The following is a 24862-nucleotide window of genomic DNA, read 5'->3' on the forward strand; positions in this document are numbered from 1 at the left end:
CCATAGGCATGAGATTTGGCTTCTGCGCATGCGCAGCAAGCCAAACCTTGCATACGAGCAAGATTCTGGTTATTTTCGCTGATATTTTTGTTTCTGCACATGCGCAGAAGCAAAAATTTGACAAAAATAGCCAAAATCTCGCTCTTACGTGCATGCTCGCGCAGGGGCCTGCAGCTATGCACACATCTGGGATTTTCCTACCAGAGCTGTGCACCTGGAAGTTCCGGGAGTTGCCCGTCAGTGCTTTCATGTCATGAGAATAAGATGCTAAGGAGAAGATGGAGGAGGAGGATAAGGAGAAGGAGAAGGGGAAACAGAAGAAGCAGAAGACGAAGCAGAAGCAGAAGAAGATGAGGAAGAAGAAGCCGAAGCAGAAGAAGGAGGAGGAGAAGAAGAAGAAGAAGAAGAAGAAGAAGAAGAAGAAGAAGAAGCAGGAGAAGCAGAAGAAGAAAAAGAAGAAGAAGAAGAAGCAGAAGCAGGAGAAGCAGAAGAAGAAGAAGAAGGAGGAGAAGGAGAAGAAAAAGAAGCAGAAGCAGGAGAAGCAGAAGCAGAAGCAGAAGAAGAAGGAGAAGGAGCAGAAGCAGGAGAAGCAGAAGCAGAAGAAGCAGAAGAAGAAGAAGAAGAAGAAGAAGAAGAAGAAGAAGAAGCAGAAGCAGGAGAAGCAGAAGAAGAAGGAGAAGGAGAAGAAAAAGAAGCAGAAGCAGAAGCAGAAGAAGAAGAAGGAGAAGAAGCAGGAGAAGCAGAAGCCGAAGAAGCCAAAGAAGCCGAAGAAGAAGAAGAAGGAGAAGAAGGAGAAGAAGGAGAAGAAGAAGCAGAAGCAGGAGAAGCAGAAGAAGAAGAAGGAGAAGGAGAAGAAAAAGAAGCAGAAGCAGAAGCCGAAGAAGAAGAAGAAGAAGGAGCAGGAGAAGCAGAAGCCGAAGAAGGAGAAGAAGAAGGAGAAGAAGAAGGAGAAGGAGAAGAAGCAGAAACAGGAGAAGAAGAAGAAGAAGGAGAAGGAGAAGAAAAAGAAGCAGAAGCAGAAGCCGAAGAAGAAGAAGGAGAAGGAGCAGAAGCAGGAGAAGCAGAAGCCGAAGAAGCCGAAGAAGAAGAAGAAGAAGAACAACAACAACAACAACAACAACAACAACAACAACAACAACAACCTACTGAGAATGGTCTACCTGTTCACAAATGGCTCCTGTCATGGTGACGGGGAATGGCCGGACATTGCCTCTGCCCAGGTTCTCCCTCTTCCTCTGGTTGCTGAAAAGTTTGAGTTCTCTCTTTTCCTCTTCATCCAGGGAGTTGCAGTATCGAACCTGGACATCAAGCAATAGATAATTTGCTTTTTACTAAAAGCAGTGGTTCTTGCTTTTTTCTTCAAAAGTGCAAGATTATTATTATTTAAATCAGGATTAGGCAATACCTGAGGGCCATGACAACATTTGACAGTGTAAGAGCATTGGTGATAGATATAAACACACACAAAAAGTAATGCGTAGCTATTCCTAAAACGACCACCACGGTGTGTAAGACCAGTTGCAAAAATGATCATTTTCACAAGATATTCACTTCCTCCCAGCATGTTCCCTCCCATGTCTGTTGTAACTGCCTTGTCATATACCTTTCTTGGTGTCAGCCTCCACTTTTACTTGGGTTATTACAAAATTATTTCATTGCCCATTATATAAACATTAGTAAGTAGCAATAGCAACCACATTTAGACTTATACATGCCACATAGTACAGTGGTACCTCGGTTCTCGAACGCTTTGGTTCTTGTACATTTCGGATACCGAACATAATTTTCGGCAAAAATTTGCTTCGGTATCTGAACAAAAATTCGGATACCGAACAGCCACAGAAAAGTTTGTTTATTATCCAAAATGCTACAAGATCTGAGGGGACGGGGTGAGACGGAATGGGAGTCGGAATCCGACATGCCCATCCTGGCCACCCACTTAACAGCCTCCCAGTCTCTAGTCTAAGCGCTCCAAGTTGTAGGAAGGGTGGGGGCGGCTGCAATACCAGCAGCTTCGGGGGGCTCCTTTCCTCAGTGGTTCATCTTGTTATCTGTAGGCAGCTGCACCAACTTTCTCCGCGATGGCAGCGGCGGCTTTCCTTCGAGCAGCAGCAGCGGTGGGAACGTCACATGAGGAAGGGAAGCCGCTAGAGCAACGGCAACTGCTGAGATGGCTCCGGCAGCTTCCCTTCATCACGTGACATTCCCGGCGCTGCTGCTGCTTGATGGAAAGCCGCCGCCGGGAAGGAGAAAGTTGGTGCAGCTGCCTACAGGTACAACACGAACCACTGAGGAAAGGAGCCCCCCCGAAACTGCCGGTATTGCAGCCGCGCCCACCCTTCCTACAGCTTGGAGTGCTTAGACTATAGAGCTCCTCAGATCTTTATCCCATAGGAAATAAAGGAAATAGGGGCTAAGAACCAATTAAATCCATTTCCATTATTTCCTATGGGATAAATTAATTCGGTACTCGACCAAATCGGTTCTCGACCACACTTCTGGAACGAATTGTGGTCGAGAACCGAGGTACCACTGTAGTTGTTTACAATGTCAGTGTATTGCCTCCAACAATCTGGGTCTTTGTTTTAACTGAATGGAAGGCTGAGTCAACTTTGGGTCCCATGAGGATCAAACTCCACTATGTGGGCAGAATTAGCCTGCAATGCTGCATTTTAACCATTGTGCCACCAGGGTGCCCAGTACTTTATAAAGTGCTTGTATTATAGCAGTCTGTGAGACAATTGCTTACATATACCTAGTCTGAGAACTTTTACTGTTTCAATCTATTTTCATGCAGTGGTAGAGTTAGATTACTATAAACATGATTTAGTCAGTTTATATTCCTCCCCTTATATGATCATATTCAGAAGTTTAGAAATAATTGTGAATGCACACTAATTCATTTAGGAATACTGTACACACTTTTAAAAGGAAAAACAAAGTATCTGTAAAAACAGTACAATGAGCATTTGGCCAACTTTTGACTTTAAAACAATATGAAAACAGGATGTAGTCAATATGAACTCTAGTGGGGTTTAATGTTTCTATGCTTGTTCTGGTCTTTTTTTAATGTCAAAAACATTGTTCCTATGCCCATTATTTAACACTCATTCTTCAACACAATTGTCCATGATTAGACAACTGTGCAAATCATGATGGAATCTTCCTAAAAATAGTAAACATCCATGACAAGCTTGAACATAAATAACATGTGAGTAGTAAAATATGTAATATTAGTCAAGCTTCTTGGCAACCAGTAGTTTAGATTTATGACTTATTAGTTCACCTATCAGAACTTCATCCTTGCCTCCAGCAACAACAGAACCTCACTCCTTAGTTAATGTGTTTCACATTACATAGCTATGAAATTATATGTATGTATGTATAAACTGACCAAAATATTTGAAAGAAGTTTCAAGGTGGTATATGTATCTGTGAAAAGGGCAAGGTCATAACTGATGATATTAGTAATGATGTTAAGGCCTTTGGCTAATGAATCATCCAAAACATGCTAAGGCACGTGTTTAGACTGCCACAAAATGCAGCACCCCAGGGAGCAAAGTGTAGCTGTAGCTTAAGGACACACTCTTAAAGTAACCCAACTGAATGGAGCCCCATCAAATTTGGTGGGAACTCCTCGGATGGCAGTTAGCTTTATGACCACATCCACAAATATATCTCTGGCATCGTTTCAAGAACTCTTAATGAAAAAGGCTTTCTGCAACTTGGCACGCTAAATCTTTTCTACTGGGGAAAAAAAGAGTGAAGGTTGGGAGATACGTGCTGGAAACACTATAGAAGTCCAATGGAAAATATTTCAAAATATGGCAACAGGAATAAAGCCCCTTTTGTAAGAAAGAAACAGAACTGTGACTCTCTGATACTAAGGAAGAAGGTGGAGGGGAAATACAGAATATGGAAAAAAGGTTTCAACAATAACCATAACAGTAAAGAACTTGCTTAAATGTAAACTTGATGCGATAGGAGTGGTTCACCAAATCCTGGCCACCTTCTGAATCTTTCGATTCACTAAACAAAACATATTGATTTACAATAAAACATAAAACCCAGGTCCTTCTTATAACCAGCAATTAAAATTAATAATTTAAAGCCTGCTTTAAGAATGTGCATGTAGGACTTGTTAGAAAGTAGTCAGAGGGGTTCAATCTCTTAATTTACCAGCAAATGTGTTCCAAAGAATTGCGGTGGCTACCTGAGAAGGCTCTTCTCAAAAAATTTGCAATATTAGCTTGTGGCAAGCACAGGAAACCCTCAGGGTTATCTCCGTTAGCAGGAGGGCTGTATAGATAGAGATATTCTCTAAAGTAGACAGGTCTCCAGAAGAATAGAACTTCAAAAATAAACCAGATATTTAAATTTTTCCTGGAATGGCATAGCACATATTATAGTACCAGACAGGAGTTGAATATAATTATCCCTCAGGGCGTCATATAACTAACCGTATCTTTCAGGTGTGTTAATTTCAAACACCAGAGATCCTCTCTAGTTTCTAATAGGAGAACTCCATCCCTTTGCCACACCCACACATTTGAAAGCGAAAAACAGATAAAGACATGGCTGGAAGAGATATTAAACAAAAATAAAGATTTGAAACCAGAATTGTTCCTACTAGGAATCACTAGAGAAATATGACAAAGGATGGATATACTTAATGCTGCATATTATGACGGCAGCAAGACTAGTCTATGCACAATATTGGAAAAACAAAGAAATCCCACCGGAAGAAGAAATAATAAAGAAATTTTTGGCCTCTGCAGAAATGAATAGGCTGACTTTAGAACTCAAAAATAAGGGTGAGACAGAACACTTTGAAATATGGAACAAACTGCATCAATGCCTGGAAAGGAGAAAAAGGAGTCGGAGAAGGAAAGACTTAGGGCAGTGATGGAGAACCTATGGCACAGGTGCCACAGATGGCACACGGAGCCATATCTGACACCACACAAGCTGTTGCTTATGGGGGTAGGTAAATCCCAAGCTCTAGCTAGCTCCAGCTCATTTTTGCCACATGCTGAGGTTCTGGAAGGGTGTTTTTGACTTCTGGCGGACCTCTGGAGGGGGGGAGGACAGGCTCTAAGGAACCTTCTGGAGCCTGGGGAGGTTGAAAAACGGCCTCCTGGGCCCACTGGAAGACAGGAAATAGGCCATTTCCGGCCTCTGGGGGAGAAGCCATTTTTGTCCTTTCCAGACATTAAATTATGGGTGTGGGTACTAGTGTGTGTGCGAGGGGAAAAAAGGTTCACCATCACTGACTTAGGGTTTGGAGAACGGAAATTGGACAAAGCTTAGATGAACAAACAAATGAGGACAAGGTATATGTTTATAAGATCAAAATAGCAATGGATGATGAGTAATAATTGTATTTGTTGTTATGTGAAAAATATGTATAGAAATGACAAAACCAGGATTGTCACACTGTGTCTAAAGTTTTTAAATGTGTATTTAATGAAAAACCTTTTTTTAAAAAAAGAGAAAAAACAGAAATAGAACAAACAAGAGAGGAGATGTCTGGAGTTTGCACTCCTTTGGTATCTCCTCGTGTACTGGTTTGCTTCAACCCTGCCTAGCACCCCACCCTGCCATTTACCTCTGAAGAGATGTACATTTGATCAGGGAAAAAGGACTTAACATCCTCCAGTCAATTTGTCTAGAAGTCTTGTAAAGCTACCTTTAAGAAATGCTGGCTTTTATCTACCCTGAATATGTTCCAATGAATGACCCCGAAGAGTCCTGGCAGTCTGTGCGAGACAAGAAAGCTTTTCTCTACAAAGCTTTTCCATGGTGGAATAATTTTGCAGTTTTCTGTTCCTTAGTTCGAAATCAATTTGTCTCTGAAAGTAATTGTCGGAAGGGCAGTGGTGAGTTCTTTTGTTTTTTTTCAAAAACTTTACAAGATATCTATGCTGCCTCAATTGTAAAGCTTGCGTAGCTTGCAAAGTAAGAACAGAACAATGCAACCTATAATAGAAAAGGCTAAAAATGTTTTATTTTATTATACAAAAGGCTAAAAATGTTTTATTTTATATAGAAACCACCGCCCAGAGTCCAAGTGGAGTTGATGGCATATAAATTTTACAAATAAATAAATATATTTTATATTTAAAAGGTATATGTATTTTATTACTGCAGCATTTTTTAATTCCTTAGTTGTACCAGGCTTTTCCTGGTGCCTCATCTTGCATATGTGTCTGTGAATGATGATTGATGATGATGATGATGATGATGATGATAATAATAATAATAATAATAATAATAATAATAATAATAATAACAGATTAGATTTGTATGCCACCCCTCTCCGAGAACTAGACAGATATTAAGAAACATAGAAGACTGACCGCAGAAAAAGACCTCATGGTACATCTAGTCTGCCCTTATACTATTTCCTGTATTTTATCTTGCAATGGATATATGTTTATCCCAGGCATGTTTAAATTCAGTTACTGTGGATTTACCAACCACGTCTGTTGGAAGTTTGTTCCAAGGATCTACTACTCTTTCAGTGAAATAATATTTCCTCACGTTGCTTTTGATCTTTCCCCCAACTAACTTCAGATTGTGTCCCCTTGTTCTTGTGTTCACTTTCCTATTAAAAACACTTCCCTCCTGGACCTTATATAACCCCTTAACACATTTAAATGTTTCGATCATGTCCCCCCTTTTCCTTCTGTCCTCCAGACTATACAGATTGAGTTCATTAAGTCTTTCCTGATACGTTTTATGCTTAAGACCTTCCACCATTCTTGTAGCCCGTCTTTGGACCCGTTCAATTTTGTCAATATCTTTTTGTAGGTGAGGCCTCCAGAACTGAACACAGTATTCCAAATGTGGTCTCACCAGCATTCTATATAGCGGGATCATAATCTCCCTCTTCCTGCTTGTTATACCTCTAGCTATGCAGCCAAGCATCCTACTTGCTTTTCCTACCGCCTGACCACACTGCTCACCCATTTTGAGACTGTCAGAAATCACTACCCCATAATCCTTCTCTTCTGAAGTTTTTGCTAACACAGAACTGCCAATGTGATACTCAGACTGAGGATTCCTTTTCCCCAAGTGCATTATTTTACATTTGGAAACATTAAACTGCAGTTTCCATTGCTTTGACCATTTAACATGTTATATTGTTGGTTTGAGCTGGGAGCTTGGCAATTTGGTTGCAAACATTTCATCCCTGTTTGAGGAGACATCTTCAGTGCGCTTTGGATTGTGCTTGTCCAAAGTCTCCTCAAATAGGGATGAAACATGTACAACCAAACTGCCAAGCTCACAGCTCAAACTAACAACATAAGTACCAAGCCGAGCTACTAATATTCAAAGACATTTCATATTAATATGTATTTTAAATACTGTACATTTATTTGTTTGCATATATGCATGGAGAAGAACAGGCAGGGTTAGGAGCAGGATACTCAATGATTGATCATGGTTTTGTGTCATCTGATAAATAAGTATACAAAACATGCTGACAGCAAATTGTATGTTGCCTTTAGGAATTCTCTTGCAGCTTTTGATTTTATTGATAGAAACAATCCATAGATTAAAGTAGATCAGTTAAATTTGAATAGGGGGTTGTTAATTTTGATCATGGCTTTATGGACAAATAGTCAAATTCAGATTAGGTTCACCCTAGCAGGCCACCTAACAAATATGCTTGCGCCTGTACTGTTTAATCTATTTATTAATGATATTGTTCCAGCCCAGAGTAAAGAAAAATATTTTTCAGTAAAGGCACGGAATAGGAGCTCCTCTGTATTACTTGATTTATTGCTTATCTCAGATAGGCTTGACAGATAGTTAAGAGCCTTGGATAGCTATTGCCCTTAAATTACCTAACTGTGAATGTGGAGAAATGAAAAGTGCTAGCGTATGAGCAGAAAAGAAAAACAGAGAAATGCGAAACATCTCTTACAAATGGGTATTCTTTTGAATGCTTCAGATCCGTGGTACTGTCTTTGTCAAGCCCAAAAAATAAAAACTGAGGAAGCTTTATTATTTGGCAGTAATAATAAAGTCCTGGTGTGCAAATTCCTGCAATACTAACTCTTCTAAAAAACAAGTTAGTTCCTTATTTTTCGTATGCAATAGATTATAGGGAATTTCCATGCTTTGTGATATGGAATTCTTTCAAAATGAGCTCCCCATAGCTACCAGTAGTCCTTGACTTACAACCACTCATTCAATGTCCATTTGAAGTTACAAGTGCACCAAAAAAGTGGTTTTTCACACTTGTGACTGTTGTACCATCCCCGTGGTCATGTGATCAAAATTTGGATGCTTGGCAATGGGCATGTATTTAGGATGGATGCAGTGTCCTGGGGTAATGTGTTCACTTTTTGAGATCTTCTGGCCAGAGGTGGGTTCCTCCTAGTTTGCACCGGTTCTATAGAACTGGTAGCAAACAGCTGGTGATGTCATGGAGCTGGTTCTATCGGTGCTGGTCCGTGGATGCTGCCGAGATATTTTTTTTTCAGGGGGGATTTTTTGCTGTTTTTTTTAATTCTGCGCATGTGTAGAAACTGAGTCGCCAGCATTGTAATTGCGCAACCATCTTGTTTTTGGCTTTTTTTTTAAAAAAATGTGAATTTTCACTACTGTGCATGTGTGAATGCACCATGGCCACGGAGCATATAAGGGAGGAAGCGAACCGAAGGCGAGATAAGTTAGAACCCAACCCTGCTTCTGACAAGGTCAATGGGGAAGCCAGAATCGCTTTACAATCATGTTACTAACTTAACAACTGAGCGATTCACTTAACAACTGTGGCAAGACGGGTCATAAAAAGGGTCTTAAAGCTCAGTTAGCAACTGTCTTTCTTAGCAATGGAAGTTTTGGTGTCAACTGTGCCTGTTAAGCTAAGGACTGCTGTATTTTATAATAGTACTTCTATTCCTTCTCTACTCTATACTGAAACTAGTACATATCCAATTAAAGGTAAATTATTATAAGGACATTGTCAAAGTTCTGGGTAGCATCCAAGTCCAAATCCAAGTACTCCTCAAAGTTCCAATTTATTGCCAGAGCCATCCTGGCGCCTACACTGGGAAACCTGAAATTGAGTTTCCCACCCAGTTGAAAGTTCACATCCCTTGTCTCCCACCAAAAAACTTCTTATGTTTCCCACTCAGATTGTGCCAGCGTGGCCAGTCCTCCTTCCGCTTCCGCCCAGGCGGGTGGGCAGAGGATGACCTTGATCCACTGAAAAGAATGCTTTGCAGCTGCATCTGTTCGCTCATGAAAATCACCCTTCCCAAGTTCCCATAAACATCAGGCCTTCTATAGATAGTGTGGCAAGCCATTAATTTATCACCAACTTCTGCACCGGCCTGACAGGCTGCCTCCCCTCAAGAAAAAAAGTGTATCCTACAGTGGAGAGAGGGATCACAAGGGGTAAATCGGATTAACCATCCCTCCCTCCCCCAGGGGGACCCTTGGGCTTATGTGGATATTTGTCATGGAATTGTTTAACTAATCTGTCTGCTTTCACTTTTGAACTTTTTACCCATGTGGATTCAGACAAAGGGTACCCCTTCCAATGAATGATTTGTTTGTTTAATTATTTAATTAATTATTTGGCTCTAGATTCCTCTCAGTATTTGATCCTTGACTTATCATGTGATGTCTCCTGAAGGAAATGAATTTCTCCACTCCTTCTTATACCAGTTGGCTTACATTTTTTATCCAATCCTTACATACCTTTTAGCGTGTTTTTTTCCAGAATTCTTTTTAAATTCTGAAATTTAATTTTTTAAATTCAAACAATGCAAGCAATTATTTAAAAAACAGGGTACTAAATATCTTTGCCCAAAGAAATGTATTTAAATGATCACAAAATAATATCATCCCTAGGTACCCACGTCATAAAACCAAAATCTGAGAATGCCGCCCTTCCAAGGGGCACTTACAAGACTACAAAATTCCAGTGAAGGGCATCAGCAACTAAAGAGGGCCAATTTCTCAATTTTTCACATAATATGTACTTCTTCTCTTGTTCCAAGGAGATTATAGAAAATTCTTCCCATTGTTTATTATAGTGTCCTATTTCTGCTTCAGGGAAATTGCTGAACCTCCTCTTGGTAGGAAAATCATTTTGGCCCGATTCATGATGTGAAATTGAATATTTAATGAATTTAGACAAGGAGATACTGCCATGGAAATTAGCAAGCTTTGCATGGGCTGCTGCTAAACAGGGTTAGCTACTGTTCCAGAGCCTTGGGCCTGCTTTATAGCATCTCTCTCCATAAAGCGCTTGGAACACAACAGCTGCTCGACAGTCCATAGCCGCCAAGGGAAGTCGTGGTTCCTGTTCCCTCAGTCAACAGTTTTTTGTAATCCTCTGTTAATCTTAAATCCTAAACAAGGTTAAGAATCCCTAAAAGATTTTCCTTCAGGATAATTCCCACTCTTTACATACATAAAATCAAAACAGTTATGGGTAATACAGCCAAAGCCCCGTCATATTAGTATATAATGTGCCGTATTCCTATATATGTCTATTTTGAATAAATTGCATTAAGTCTAGTGAGATTTCTCCCAGGTCATTTCTAAGCTCAGAAGAAAAACTATATTAGAAGATTTGAAAAGGATAAGAACTTAAGTCCCCAATTTATAATTTTATAAAACATATCTTTGCAACAGGGAATAAATAAGTATTTTGGTTCTCAGGAACAGATTTGTTTGAGCTTAGGTTTAGATTCCAAATGAATAATTTCTCTACGTTCTTCCTTTAGAAAATGATAGTATTTATGCAAAATGTGTGCAAATGTTATTTCTTTGCCTGGCATTCTAACCTTTTTTTCTTAACACAGCAATCTGAAAATGAATTCAGATACTGCCAATATTCTTAACAAAGGACACTAAAGAAGAAACTAACCTTCATATGCTGACTGCATTATAGGAGACCTAAAAAATAATTTGCAATGTCTACAAAAGACTTTTAAAAAAGAGAATCCATTTCTAACTTCATCTATTCATCTGAGATGGAACTTTCTGACGGTGAGAGGAATCAACCAGTGGAACGACTTGCCTCCAGGGGTTGTCAACACTCTAACACTAGAAACTTTCAAGAAGACATTGCACTCCTATTTGTCTGGGGTGGTGTAGGGTTCCTGCTCGAGCAGGGGTTGGACTAGATGACCTACAAGGTCCCTTATAACTCTAATAATAAATAAATATTCGGCAGCAATTATAAGATCAGCCATTCAGTTATTCTGTGACAACTGATCTTCTTCCACCTCACTTTTAAAACCAGATACTTTTTATTTTATTTCATTCATTCATTCATTCATTCATTCATTCATTCATTCATTCATTCATTCAATTTTTATGCTGCCCTTCTCCTTAGACTCAGGCAGCTTACAACATGTTAACAATACAACTTTTAAAAACATAGCTAGCATATTGCCCCCATAATCCGGGTCCTCATTTTACCCACCTTGAGTCAACCTTGAGCCAGTGATGCAATTTGAACCGCTGACCTACAGATCTATAGTCAGTTTTAGTGGCATGCAGCACTGCACTCTACCTGCTGCGCCACCTCTGGTCATATAGATCAGTGTTTCCCAACCTTTTTTGAGCCGCGGCACATTATTCATATTTTCAAAATCCCGGGGAACACTGAAAGGGGTGGGCGGGGTGGGGGGGAGGGCTAAAGAAAAGTTTGGACAAAAAAACCCTCTCTCTTCCTCCCTTTCGCTCTATTTCTCACTCTTTCTCTTTTCCTTCCTTCCCTTCTTTCTCTCTCTCCATCCCTCTTTCTTTCTTTCTCTCTTTTTTGCTCTCTTTCTCTCTCCCTCCTTCCCTTCCTCTATGTCTTTCTCTCTCCTTTGCTCTCTCTCTCTCTCTTGCTATCTCTTTCTTGCTTTTCTCTCTCTTACTCTCTCTCTCTCTTTCACTGTCTTGCTATATGTCTCTTTCTTTCTCTTTGCCTCTCTTGCTATCTCTCTTTCTTTCTCTTTCTCTCTTTCTCTCTCTCTGTCTCTCTTGCTATGTCTCTCTCTCTTTCTTTCTCTTTCTCTCTCTCTCTGTGCCTCTCTTGCTAAGTCTCTTTCTTTTTCTCTCTCTCTGCCTCTCTTGCTATGTCTCTCTTTCTCTGCCTCTCTTTCTTGCTCTGTCTCTCTCTCTCTGCCTCTCTTGCTATGTCTCTCTTTATCTCTCTCTCTTTCTCTGCCTCTCTTTCTTGCTCTGTCTCTTTCTCTGCCTCTCTTGCTATGTCTCTCTTTCTCTCTCTCTCTGCCTCTATTATATGTCTCTCTTTCTTTCTCTCTCTCTCTCTCAGCTGACTGCAAGCGGGAGCCCTGACGGCGGCAGCTGGACGTGCTGCTGGACACCGTATATGCCAGGCCCGCAGCGCCAGCATGTACGACATCTAGCAGCACGTCCAACCGCCACCGTCAGGGCTCCCGCTTGCAGTCAGCTGAGAGAGAGAGAGAGAGCGCTCCCTCTCGCCGCCGCCATCTCCCCACGACTGCCTGCGGCCACTGCGGCCGCCCCCGCCCCCCGCTCCCATCGCCAGTGCCCTCCCGCCGGGCCACAAAGGAAACTTGCCGTCGACGCAGGAGAAGCTCCAGCTGGGCGGGGCGCTGCCGGTACTTCCGTCTTGGGGCTCCCGCTCGCAGCTGTCAACCGGCTCCTGCTCGATGCCGCGGTTTTCGGCGCTCTCCTGCTGGGTCCCAAAGAAGGAAGGCGGGGAAAAGGCGCGAAGAATAAAGCTCTCCTTCTTCCTGCCTTCCTTCTTTGGCGCCCAGCAGGAGAGCGCCAAAAACCACGGCATCGAGCAGGAGGCGGGGGACAGCTGCGAGCGGGAGCCCCAGGACGGAAGTACCGGCAGCGCCCCGCCCAGCTGGAGCTTAGCGGCACACCTGGCCATGTCTCGCGGCACACCGGTGTGCCGCGGCACACCGGTTGGGAAACGCTGATATAGATAGTCCTTAGCATACAACAGTTCATTTAGTGACTGTTACGACACTGGAAAAAAGTGACTTATGACCATTTTACACATTTACAACCATTGTAACATCCCCCTTGGTCACCTGATCAAAATTCAGATGCTTTGCAATTGGATCGTGTTTATGACAATTGCCCTGTCCCTTGGTCATGTCCACACTTTTTGTTGACAAGCAGAGTCAATCAGGAAACTCTGTTCATTTAACGACTTCTGTGATTTATTGAATTATGGCAAGAAAAGTCATAAAATGGGGCAAAACTCACTCATGAATGTTTCACTTAGCAACTGAAATTTTGCACTCAATTGTAAGTCTAGTACTAGCTACACTTCCTTTACCACCAGTTCTGACCAACCTCAGTATGATATTCATGCAAACGTAAAGCTATTAAAGTTCTCAAATTTGGAGCTGGGAACTGTTGGGGGGTCACAAGCAGCTTGGGAGGGTGGGTTGCACTGGTCAGGTTTGTGTCGGTAGAGTGGGTCCATACCAGCTGTGGGCTCTGCTGCCTCCTTTGTCCACTCAGGCAGGGAAATGTGGTCCAGACTTGCTCCTAAAGACCAGTAGCAGAATTAGGAAGTATGAAACTTCCAGTGGCATCCAGATAAACATTTAATCATGAAAAATGTAGGGGAAGGAGTGGCAGAAGCTGGGAACAGAGTTAAATGAAGGATCACCTTAGAATCTCTATGTAGCCAGAAGGGAACGAACTTAACTCCCCCCTGAATTCCGTTGACCCTTTTCTAACTACAAGCAGGTGCTAACTATTAGTTGAGAATAATCTTCTGCATAAGCATGAAGTAGCAATAAATCTGTTTCACGTGTGGAGCTGATCTTTTACGGCTGACAAAATGTGGTTGATTTATGTCTTGCTTATCCTGACACCAAATGAAATCATGACTTCATTTATGATTTCAGGTGGTCGCAGTAACCAGTTTGTTTCTCTAACTGCAAGTTTTAACGTGACCAAAGGAGTTTACTGCATTCATAAGTGCAGAGTAATTATCTTAATATAGTTAATATATAGTTAATGTGTATGTAAATTAAATGAAAGAATACTTAATTTCTATCGTGGCCCACACAGAAGTGAAATCCCAGCCATGCTACTAAAAATCCAAATGCAATTTTTCTAGAAAATGTTGAGATCATCCCTGCTTAAACTGAGGATTTTGTTTTCCAGCAAAATCTGAAAATACGATAAAGAATGCAACTTTCATATTGACTGTACCATGCATTGTTTTTTCTAATTATATAATGGCAAAGCAATTAAAATTATTTGTACAATAAAACACCCTAACCCTAATCCAAAATTATGCGGAAACTTCTTCTTCTTCTTCTTCTTCTTCTTCTTCTTCTTCTTCTTCTTCTTCTTCTTCTTATTATTATTATTATTATTATTATTATTATTATTATTATTTAGATTTGTATGCCGCCCCACATGTCACATGTGTTTTTGCTGAATTTGAAAATTAAGGGAGACTAGGACAGATCTATTTCGGCCTTATTTTGGCCTCATCAGCTAGCCATACCCACTGGGACATGAATTTGCAACCTTTGCCTTGTAAGGCAGAGAATTATCCTCTAGGCCAGCATTTCCCAACCTTGGCCGCTTGAAGATATCTGGACTTCAACTCCCAGAATTCCGCAGCCAGCATTCGCTGGCTGGGGAATTCTGGGAGTTGAAGTCCAAATACCTTCAAGTGGCCACGGTTGGGAAACACTGCTCTAGGCTACAGTATCCAATCCCTTCAGCTTTGCACCAGGGAAGGGTGACATATTTTTGTGTCGAATCACCATCTCATATAATGCGAACAAAGGAGTCATTGGAAATTGAGAGTCAAGCTTATTTTAGAAAAGGTTCTGAGATTTTTTTCCATTTTTGATATCAAAGTTTACATTAAACTCCTTTCTATGGAGATTTTTCTATAGTAAAAGAGATATTAAACAAAAAAAAAAATCCATGCCACAAGTAGTAATTGCTGAGCCATAATTTAGCTTCACAATGCCAGAGACACACAAGTGTTCAATGTTGCTTGTGTTTGTGTGTATGAGTTTGTATGCATGTGTAGGTATATTTGGGGTGACATACTGCAACAAATTCATTACTTTCTGAAACCGCAGTGAAAAATAAAAACAAAAAAAATCTTTTTATGAAAAATGCATGGATTCCGAATTAAGGGACATCAATCTCAATTTTCTTTTTGTGACTTTATCATGGATCTATAAATTCCCTGAGCCAAATAATAATAATAATAATAATAATAATAATAATAATAATAATAATAGTAATAATTTATTATGACCCAAAGTTGGAAGGAGTAAGAAAGAAAACTAAAGTGATTTGTATTTACACTAAATTTAAAGTGCATATATTTAATATACTGCCCACCACTACTTCATCCTGTTTGTTATTTCATAATGACAGGATGTGGGTAAATCCCAAGAGCACACACTTAGGGTCACATAAGGTCATCTTTGCTGACCAGCTAAAGCAAGCAGGTATCTAGATTTGGCAGCAGCAAAACAGGAAGTTGCTGGAGGTGGATTATTATTTTACTGACAATAGCAAAATCATAATTTCATACTGCACAGGAGAAGACCACAATAAGTCACTCCTGTATTGTGCTTATCAAGAAAACCATATGGATAGACAATATAAAGTAATTGATAATATAGTGTCAGAGAAACCAGTTCTAAAAACTAACATGCAAAAAATAAAAATTAACTGTCAGCTTATCTGCTGATCCATCACTATATCTAAGTCTTAAAAAATACTACTGTATATACTCATGAATAAACTTTGGATATATTTTGGATCCTAAAATTATTGGCTGATCTGCAAGTATATATGGTAACAAAAAAAATCAGAGAGCTGTTGGAAGAGACAAGAAACGGTATTACAATGACATCTGTAAAAACATCAAAGCTGGAACTAGACATGGAAAAATAAAGGAAGTCTTCCAAAAATTACTTCAAACTCAGACCGAGATACCAATCTCATACTGCTTTGCTAAAATATGCTAATATACAAAAATTTCTAGTCCTAAAAGATGAAGTTAAATCATGATCCCAGTTTTACCATTTACAGAAATTGATGGAAAATCTACATAAATTTGGCAAGCGATTTAAACAGTAAATAATGGTAAATCATTCCATCAAATTTGGAAAATGATAAAAGGAACCGCGGATTGGAAGAACTTTACAAACCAAAACCAATAAACTTTTGCACAATATCCTCAATTTGATATGCAAGCAAAATAACACTTACTATCACCCAACAATTATTAGAGATCATTATGGAAAATGAAATATTTTTTATATGAGACTGGGGGACAAGATGCATTATTTCTGATGCATGCTAGAACATTGTCTAGTACAATATTCAATGTTCAGCACAGTCAATATGTGCCTATTTGAGCACAGAAAGGCCTTTGATTGGGTTTATTGTGACAAAGCAGAATGTTCTTAGGAAAATAAGAATCTCAGAACATCTCATTTCAAAAAAACATAAATAATCTGAACTATGCCAATGCTACTACTCTGTCTGCAAGCTTTGGTAATTAAAATCAAGCAGCACAGTGGGACAATTAAATAGCATAAAATCATAAATAAACATCACTATGCTGATGTCTGTCTGCAAGCTCTCGTAATTAAAATCAAGAGGCATAGTGGGGCAATTAAGTAACACAGACCCATAGAGTTGAAAGGGGTCTTGGATTCATACTCTATCGTTGTTTCAGTTATTTCATGTATCCACTTATGTATTTCCTTATGAACCTGAATTATTCTTACTAGGAATCACTAGGAGACAACATCCTAAAAAAATTAAATATCTAATATTACACATTAGGACAGTGGCAAGGATTACATATGCAAAATGATGGAAAGACCCTCAATCATAGACCCTCCAACCTTTGGAAAAGGAAATTATAAGTAAAAAAATATGATTGCGCTGAGATGGACAGACTAATGATGGAGATAAATGGACAAAAGGACTCGCACGAATCCCAGCGGCCAGTTAGGTCCCACAGAGTGGGTCTTCTCCGGGTCCCGTCAACTAAACAATGCCACTTGGCGGGACCCAGGAGAAGAGCCTTCTCTGTGGTGGCCCCGGCCCTCTGGAACCAACTCCCCCCAGAGATTAGAATTGCCCCCACCCTCCTTGCCTTTCGTAAGCTACTTAAAACCCACCTCTGCCGCCAGGGGGGAATTAAGACTTTTTTCTCCCCCTAGGCCGTTACAACTGTATACATGGTATGTTTGTATGTATGTTTGGTTTTTATATATTAAGGGGTTTTAATTTGCTTTTAGTATTGGATTTTATTGTATATTGTTCATGATTGTTGTTAGCCGCCCCGAGTTTTTGGAGAGGGGCGGCATATAAATCCAATAAAACTTGAAACTTGAATATTATAATACATGGACAAAATGGTATGAATGGATAAAAAAAGGAAGACAAAGAGACAATGTGGGACAAGAACGCAAGATCTGTCAAGAAGAAAAAGCACTGTACAAGTTATATATAATATTAATATTAATGTATATATACGGATATGGATCTGTTTGGAAATATTAAGATGTGGAAAACACAAAAATCAGTTAAAAAACAATAAAAAAAGAAAGGGGTCTTGGAGGTCTTCCTCCTAGCCCCAGCAGGAATACTCAGACCACCCCAGGCAAATTGGCTCTCCAATCTTTGAAAATCTCCAGTGATGGTACACTCAAAACTTCAAGAGGCCAGCTGTTCAACCTCTCACAGTAAGGAATCCCCTCCTTATTTCAAGACAAGAAGCAATTTAAGTGGAGGATAGTGTCTGCTGTTTTAGGATTGACTATCATCTGTAAAGGAACCAACAGGGAAGAAATATGCTTCAGGCAAGCACTTGGTAAAGTACTAACAAAGGCTTGTAAAAAAATATCCAGCTATATGCTGAATTCTTTTCCCTGTGATATTCTAGAGAAAGAAAAGTTGTATTTAAAGAAGCACAGTAAAAAAAGGCATGTTAGGGTCAAACAAGAGATTGAGAATACCATAGGCAGCCAAGAAAGCAAACAAATGTACCAGAGACCAAACCAAGCCAGAGTTTTATTTCATTTATAATCAGACTCAAGTTATCATATTAGACACATTACACAAAGAACTTTTCAGAAGCTGGGAAAGCTGGAAGGAAAGAGAAGAGGAAGACTAACAGCAAGCTGGGTGAACTCAATTGCAACAGTAATGAGGACACTATTTAGATCAGTGTTTCCCAACCTTTTTTGAGCCGCGGCACATTATTAATATTTTCAAAATTCTGGGGAACACTGAAGGGGGGCGGGGGGCGGGGCTAAAGAAAAGTTTGGACAAAAAAAAATCTCTTCCTCCATTTCACTCTATTTCTCCCTCCCTCTTTCTCTCTCTTCCTTCCCTTCTTTCTCTCTCTCCATCCCTCTTTCTTTCTTCCTCTTTTTTGCTCTTTCCCTCTCCATCCTTCCCTCCCTCCATGTCTTTCCCTCTCCCTCCTTCCCCCCTCTCTTTCTCTCTCTTGCTTTCTTTCCCTCTCTTTCTCTTGCTTTCTTTCTCTCTCATTCTCTCTCCCCTCCTTTTTCTCTCTCTCTCTTTCTCTCTCGTTCACCATGCCGGCAACAGAGAGAAAAAGAAAGAGAGAGAGAGAGCTGGAGAGAGAATGGAGGGCGCCGTTGTCTTCGCCTCCGCCCGCCGGCTCTGCAGCTAAGAGGCAACAGCAGCCATCAGCCTCCTCGCCCTCCCAGACGTTCCCAGCGCCCGGCCACGCGCCGCCTCCCGTTAGCCCAGCTGACCTTTCCCTGCTGCCGTTTTCTCTTCATGGCGCAAAGCCACACAGTCCCGGACTCCCGGATCGCTCGCTTTTCCGGCCAGCAAGCGCGGCGCGGTGCTTTCCTGGGCAGATGGCTTTGCTGACCAGAGAAGCGAGCGATCCGGGAGTCCGGGACTGTGTGGCTTTGCGCCATGAAGAGAAAACGGCAGCAGGGAAAGGTCGGCTGGGCTAATGGGAGGCGGCGCGTGGCCGGGCGTGGGGACGTCTGGGAGGGCGAGGGGAGCTGGCGGGCGGAGACGAAGACAACGGCGCCTTCCATTCTCTCTCCGGCAGCGAAGGAGAGGGGGCGGATCACGCCCCAAGACAGGAGGCGGCGGCGGAGGAGGAGGAGAGTGGGCGGATCGGTCGGGCAATGGGGCAGGGCAGAGAAGCCAGGGGCGCGTTTGGCCAGAGGCACCGTGGGGAGGCAGGGGCGGCCGCGGCTCCCTTTACTCCTACTGCCGGACCTCCCCGCCCCTGCCTCCTTTTTCCCGCCTTCCTTCTTTGGGGCCCAGCCGGAAACAGCTGCATCGGGCAGAGTGGGAGCTCCAGGTCGGAGGCACTGGCGGTCCGGCACTGGCAGTGCCCCGCCCACCTGGAGCTTCCTGCGGCACACCTGACCGTGTCTCGCGGCACACTACTGTGCCGCGGCACACCGGTTGGGAAACGCTGATTTAGAGATCTGAAGGACCAGGTTGGGGAGATATAGACCAGAGGTCTTCAAACTTGGCAATTTTAAGACTTGTGGACTTCAATTCCCAAGAATTCTCCAGCCAGCATAACTGAAATGAATTCCCTTCATTTTTGCCAGCGCTGCTTTGAATCCCAGCGAGGGGAGGCTCAGGGGAATCCCAGTAGCGCAAGAATGGGCGCTTCGGCTGGCAATGGAAGTCTGGAGGCAGGGATTCCCAGTGGCGCAAGGCAAAAGGGGTGAGTTTTAGGATTGCACACATTATTCGCTTTTACCTTGATTGTTTCATCTTACGAACTTTTCTACTTACGAATCTCTTACAAAAGCTATCATCTTTAAAACCACTCTTATCTTCTCTCTTCTGTATGGTTGGATTTCAAGATTTTTTTTCTGCCCTATCGACAGTATCCATTTATCTTTTAATTATGGTAAGGCTTCCCCCCCAAAAAAAATAGATGTTAATGATTATGACCTTATTTCACAGAGATGCTTTGAGCTTCAATTTCTGTAGTAACTCACAAAATTCCAGCAACATATGAGATTTTTAATAGGACACAGGGTTAAATTAAGCTCTTAAAGGCAACAGCTACCTATTACAGATCCCTAACCTTTTGAATAATGATTAGAGCCCCATCTTAGGGCGGGAAAACCTAAGCTTAAAATCCATTCTTTCCATGAAGCTCACCCATTAATCTTACGAACCTTTCTACTTACGAACCTCGTCACGGAACAAATTAAGTTCGTAAGACAAGGTACCACTGTACTTTCAAAGGCCTGAGAGAAGCCTGACCCAGTCATCCAATTCGCTTTGTGCCTAAAGTGTCAGGCCGAAGCCATCGTTAGAGACTTTGGCCTGCCACAAGTAGAATAGTACTATGGGAATTGGGGAGGGGTGGTTGCATGAGAGGGAAAAATACTAGTCACAACAAATTCTTTCCAGAGATTAAAGGTCATCCTTTGTTCAGCACCAGCCAGAAGTACAGGGGGGGATTGTGGACGTTGAGAGAACTGGAGTGGTCCATGTGATGAACTTGTGGGTGTGGGGACGAGGGATGAACCTTAACCTGGGTGGAGAACTGTAGGAAAAGTTAGTATCGGGTTGACTACAGTTCGTAATCAACATGGTTCTGTTAATAAACTGGAACTTGGAAGAAGGCCAAATTAAGCAGGACAGTCACTTTTGACAGTATAAAATTATAACTTGGAAAATATAAAATTATAATTCAGAAGGGCTAGGATTTTAGTGGATGCACCCAAGGTTTTCAGAGGCTTTCTGGTATTTTGCAACTTCAGGCTGCATACCACTTTGTATGTAGGAACAATGCTTTTTAATGCTTTTGAGTGTCCAGAAAATATTATACTTCAATCATTTTAAAATAAATTACATCTTTATTTCCTAAACGGAATATTAAAGAAGTTCAGCAAATGCCGAGAGTGGATTGACATTTTGAAAGAAGGTGCAATTAAATGTCTAAGTGATGAGAACCATTTTAAAATGTTGGTTTTGAAAATGTGACATTGGTTCTAGGACTTCAGTTAAATGGGATATGCAGGCCACAGTTTTAATGTTTAAAAAATCGTGCTACCCCTGTTTCAGATTTATAGAAAAGCTATCATCTTTAAAACCACTCTTATCTTCTCTCTTCTGTAATGGTTGGATTTCAAGATTTTTTTTCTGCCCTATCCACAGTATCCATTTATCTTTTAATTATGGTAAGGCTCCCCCCCCCCAAAAAAAGATGTTAATGATTATGACCTTATTTCACAGAGATGCTTTGAGCTTCAATTTCTGTAGTAACTCACAAAATTCCAGCAACATATGAGATTTTTAATAGGACACAGGGTTAAATTAAGCTCTTAAAGGCAACAGCTACCTATTATAGATCCCTAACCTTTTGAGTAATGATTAGAGCCCCATCTTAGGGCGGGAAACCCTGAGCTTAAAATCCATTCTTTCCACGAAGCTCACCCATTAATCTTAGGTCATCCACTATCTCTTTGCTTAAGCTAAATCTCGGGGTTATTATGAAGATAAGGAGAGGGGAGAGTGATCACTTATGTTTCTTGGAGAAAAATGAGATAAAACAGCAATTGTATGGGGTGAACATTGGTACTTTGATAGAGGGCTTTGGTCAAATCTTGTTTACTCCCCCCTACACCTCTTTCCATTACTTCCCTTAGGTGGAAATATTGATGTCATCATATTCAGTGACCAAACCAATAGGAAGAGGGCAACCTAAAGCCTTACATGGCATCAGACTAGATTACCTCCAGGACCGCCTTCTGCCGCATGAATCCCAGCGACCGATTAGGTTCCACAGAGTCGGCCTTCTCCAAGTCCTGTCAACCAGACAATGTTGTTTGGCGGGACCTAGGGGAAGACTCTTCTCTGTTGGAGCCCTGCCCCTCTGGAATCAGTTCCCCCCCCCCGAGATTCACACTGCCCCCACCTTCTTTACTTTCTGCAAAAGTTTAAATGCCTATCTGTGCCGCCAGGCTTGGGGTTATTAGACCCTAGCCCCCTGGCCAATGAGTGTACTATGTCTGCTGTGTGAATGGGAATGAATGAATGATTTTAAATGTTATTAGAGTTTTTAAAGTTTTTTAGCCATATTTTGGATTATTTAGATATGTAAATTGTATATTGTTTGATATGTTGTGAGCCGTCCCGAGTCCTTGGAGAGAGGCAGCATATGAAACAAATAAACAAACAAATAACTTTCAAGTCATATGAAAACAATCATTTGAAAGAGATGTTCTGAATTTTTGTCTGAGTGAATGGTTGCTTCACTTCGCAAGCTGCCAGAGATGGCTATCAGTTCATGGGAAAAGGGGAATCCATTGCACAACTGTTTGTCACAAGATGCAGGGGGACTAATAATTAGAAAAGAGAAGACACACACTAGTTTCTAGGTAGAAGAAGTAGGTTTGTTTCCAATTAATTGTTTCTTTCTGTCCTGCTGAAGAAGAGAGGAAACCCAAGTATTTTGCTATCAGCTATCAATCCACTATATACTCATGTGGCTTTCAATCCCTCATGTCTCAGCTTTTTATACAGGGATGGGCTGCAATGCTTACCTGTACGACAGCCCTGATAAGTAGAACAGTGGAGGTGCGGAAATCAGCTGTGCCGTGCAAATCAGCTGAGTCAGAAAGAAGGAAATACTGTATGGGACAGAATAGGGTGGGAGTGGGTGGGCTGAGCCAGCTAATCGTCAGAACTACCATTTCGTCTGAACTGGCAGCAGTCCACCAATGATTTTATGTACTTTTAATGAATGGATGGGTTCCAAGAACATCTCAGTCGAGTTTCTACCAACTTTTGGATCCCTTCAACATTATCTTCCGGGGGGTGGGGGGTGGGGGTTAGAGGATGGAGATCTAAAGAAAATGGTTAATTGCTACTTGATTATTATGTTATTTTTGTACATATAATGTAGTATATTTTTGATGATAATAATTAACATTAATAATGTACAAGAATTATTTAAATAGTTAAATATTAAATCAAATACTAATATAACTATTGATATAAATAGAGGGTTGATATAAGTTTGATTTGATGGATTAAATTTAAAATGAGTTAATGTATATCTGTATTACCAAGAGGAAAGAATCATAACTAAAAATGGATGGAATGACTAAAGCATATATTTGTATGGCTAAGTCATCCCACTCTAACCACTGCACCCTGGTGGTGCAGTGGTTAAAGTGCTGTAATGCAAGCTACGTCTGCTGATCAACAGCTGCCAGCAGTTTGGTAGATCAAAGCTCAGTGGGCTCCAGGTTGACTCAGTCTTCCATCCTTCCAAGGTCAGTAAAATGAGGACCCAGATTATTGGGGGCAATATGCTGACTCTATGTAAAGCGCTTAGAGAGGGCTGTAAAGCACCATGAAGCGGTATACAAGTTTAAACGCTATTGCTATTGAAATTGAAATTGAAAAATGAATGAAGTAAGTTATGTTAAATAAGTTCTGTTGAGTTTTTGGAACTTGAATAATTTCTATCTCCTCCTGTATTGTAAATTATATTAGTAATATATCACTTAATATGAATTGATACTTTATTTTTGAAGGTAAGTAAATGTGGACCTACCTATGGGCATTTTGTTATGAGAAAATAAGGGTAAAGAAAAACCAATGATAAGTAAATGATATAAGGAAGAAAATGAAACACGGTGGCCTAGATTTAAGAATTAAGAGATGTAATAACTAGTAGTGAAAATAAGCAATAGCGATCAACTTAATTGGAAGAAAAAATATTTTGTGCGCGTAATCCAGGTAACAAAATTAGACAATGCAGGCAGCACAATATCAATGACATATAGAATAGAATGGATATGAAATTAAGATGAATGATTATATTTAAGAATATGCTTTTATGGCAGCTCCAACCCTCTGGAACCAGCTCCCCCCCCCCCCCCCCCCGGAGATTCACACTGCCCTGACTCTCCTTGCCTTCTGGAAGGCTTTAAAAACTCACCTATGTTGGCAGGCCTGGGGCTGTTGAGCTTTAACATCTGGCTCCAGCCATCTGTATGACAGTGGTGTGTATGAATGTGGTTGCATGGATTTTATCTTGGGGTTTTTAGATCATTTTAAAATTGGGATTTTGAATTGTTTTGTATAAACAAACAAACAAACAAACAAAGTGTTGCATTTATGTTTTGATGTGGATAAAAACACTTTTTGAGATAAAAGCCATTTTCCACATCTGCATGTAATATTAATATGCAGACTTTAAAATCACACATAATTCATCTACTGACAGGCCTGCGGATAAAGAGGACCAGTTCAGAAAATAAAATGAAATTTAATAACTCTTTTCCTCACTTCTGCCTTTAGAAAAAAAATGCCTTATCTGTTGTTGAGGGGGAAAAAAAATCCCATATTGCCACCTATAGAAAAATGTAATTAGATACATATGCGCATGCACACATGCCCTTTGTGTTGTCCCTGGCAATCCTGGGAGATCTCAACCAAAAATGCAGCATTAACTTGCATACAAATATATAGTACAGTGGTACCTCTAGCTAAGAACGTCTTTACTTAAGAACTTTTCTAGATAAGAACCGGATTTTTTTGCCTCTTCTTAAGAAACATTTTCTACTTAAGAACCTCAGCCCAGAACAATTTCCCAGGAAATTTGAGAGTGGCACGACAGCTCGGCCAGTTTCCTGCCATTCCCCCTGGGTTTCTCTCTCTGGCGCAGTATATGGGAGGCAGCCTCATGGTGGGTGTATTGGAGGTGCGTGCTCCTCCTCACCGCCTCAGAGTCCCTCTTTTTTTTTTAAAGCCTTAAAAGTTTCAGATTTTTTTTATTCCTCTCACCTCACCTTCTTCCTATGGCAGCGACTGTCCTCCTCCTCTTCCCACCCAAATTCCGAGC

General features: G+C 40.9%; 1 protein-coding gene across 3 annotated transcripts in view; it reads right to left on the reverse strand.

Annotated features, from left to right (window-relative positions):
• Positions 1-24862, reverse strand: part of PRICKLE2 (prickle planar cell polarity protein 2) — a 497544-nt gene that overhangs the window by 87500 nt on the left and 385182 nt on the right. For all 3 annotated transcript variants that reach the window (XM_070738161.1, XM_070738163.1, XM_070738162.1), the window contains exon 4: positions 1161-1298. In XM_070738161.1, the coding sequence (XP_070594262.1) occupies positions 1161-1298 (138 nt within the window). The remainder of the gene's footprint in view (positions 1-1160; positions 1299-24862) is intronic.

Source organism: Erythrolamprus reginae, chromosome 2 (assembly GCF_031021105.1).
Source record: "Erythrolamprus reginae isolate rEryReg1 chromosome 2, rEryReg1.hap1, whole genome shotgun sequence".
Lineage (NCBI taxonomy): Eukaryota > Metazoa > Chordata > Lepidosauria > Squamata > Dipsadidae > Erythrolamprus > Erythrolamprus reginae.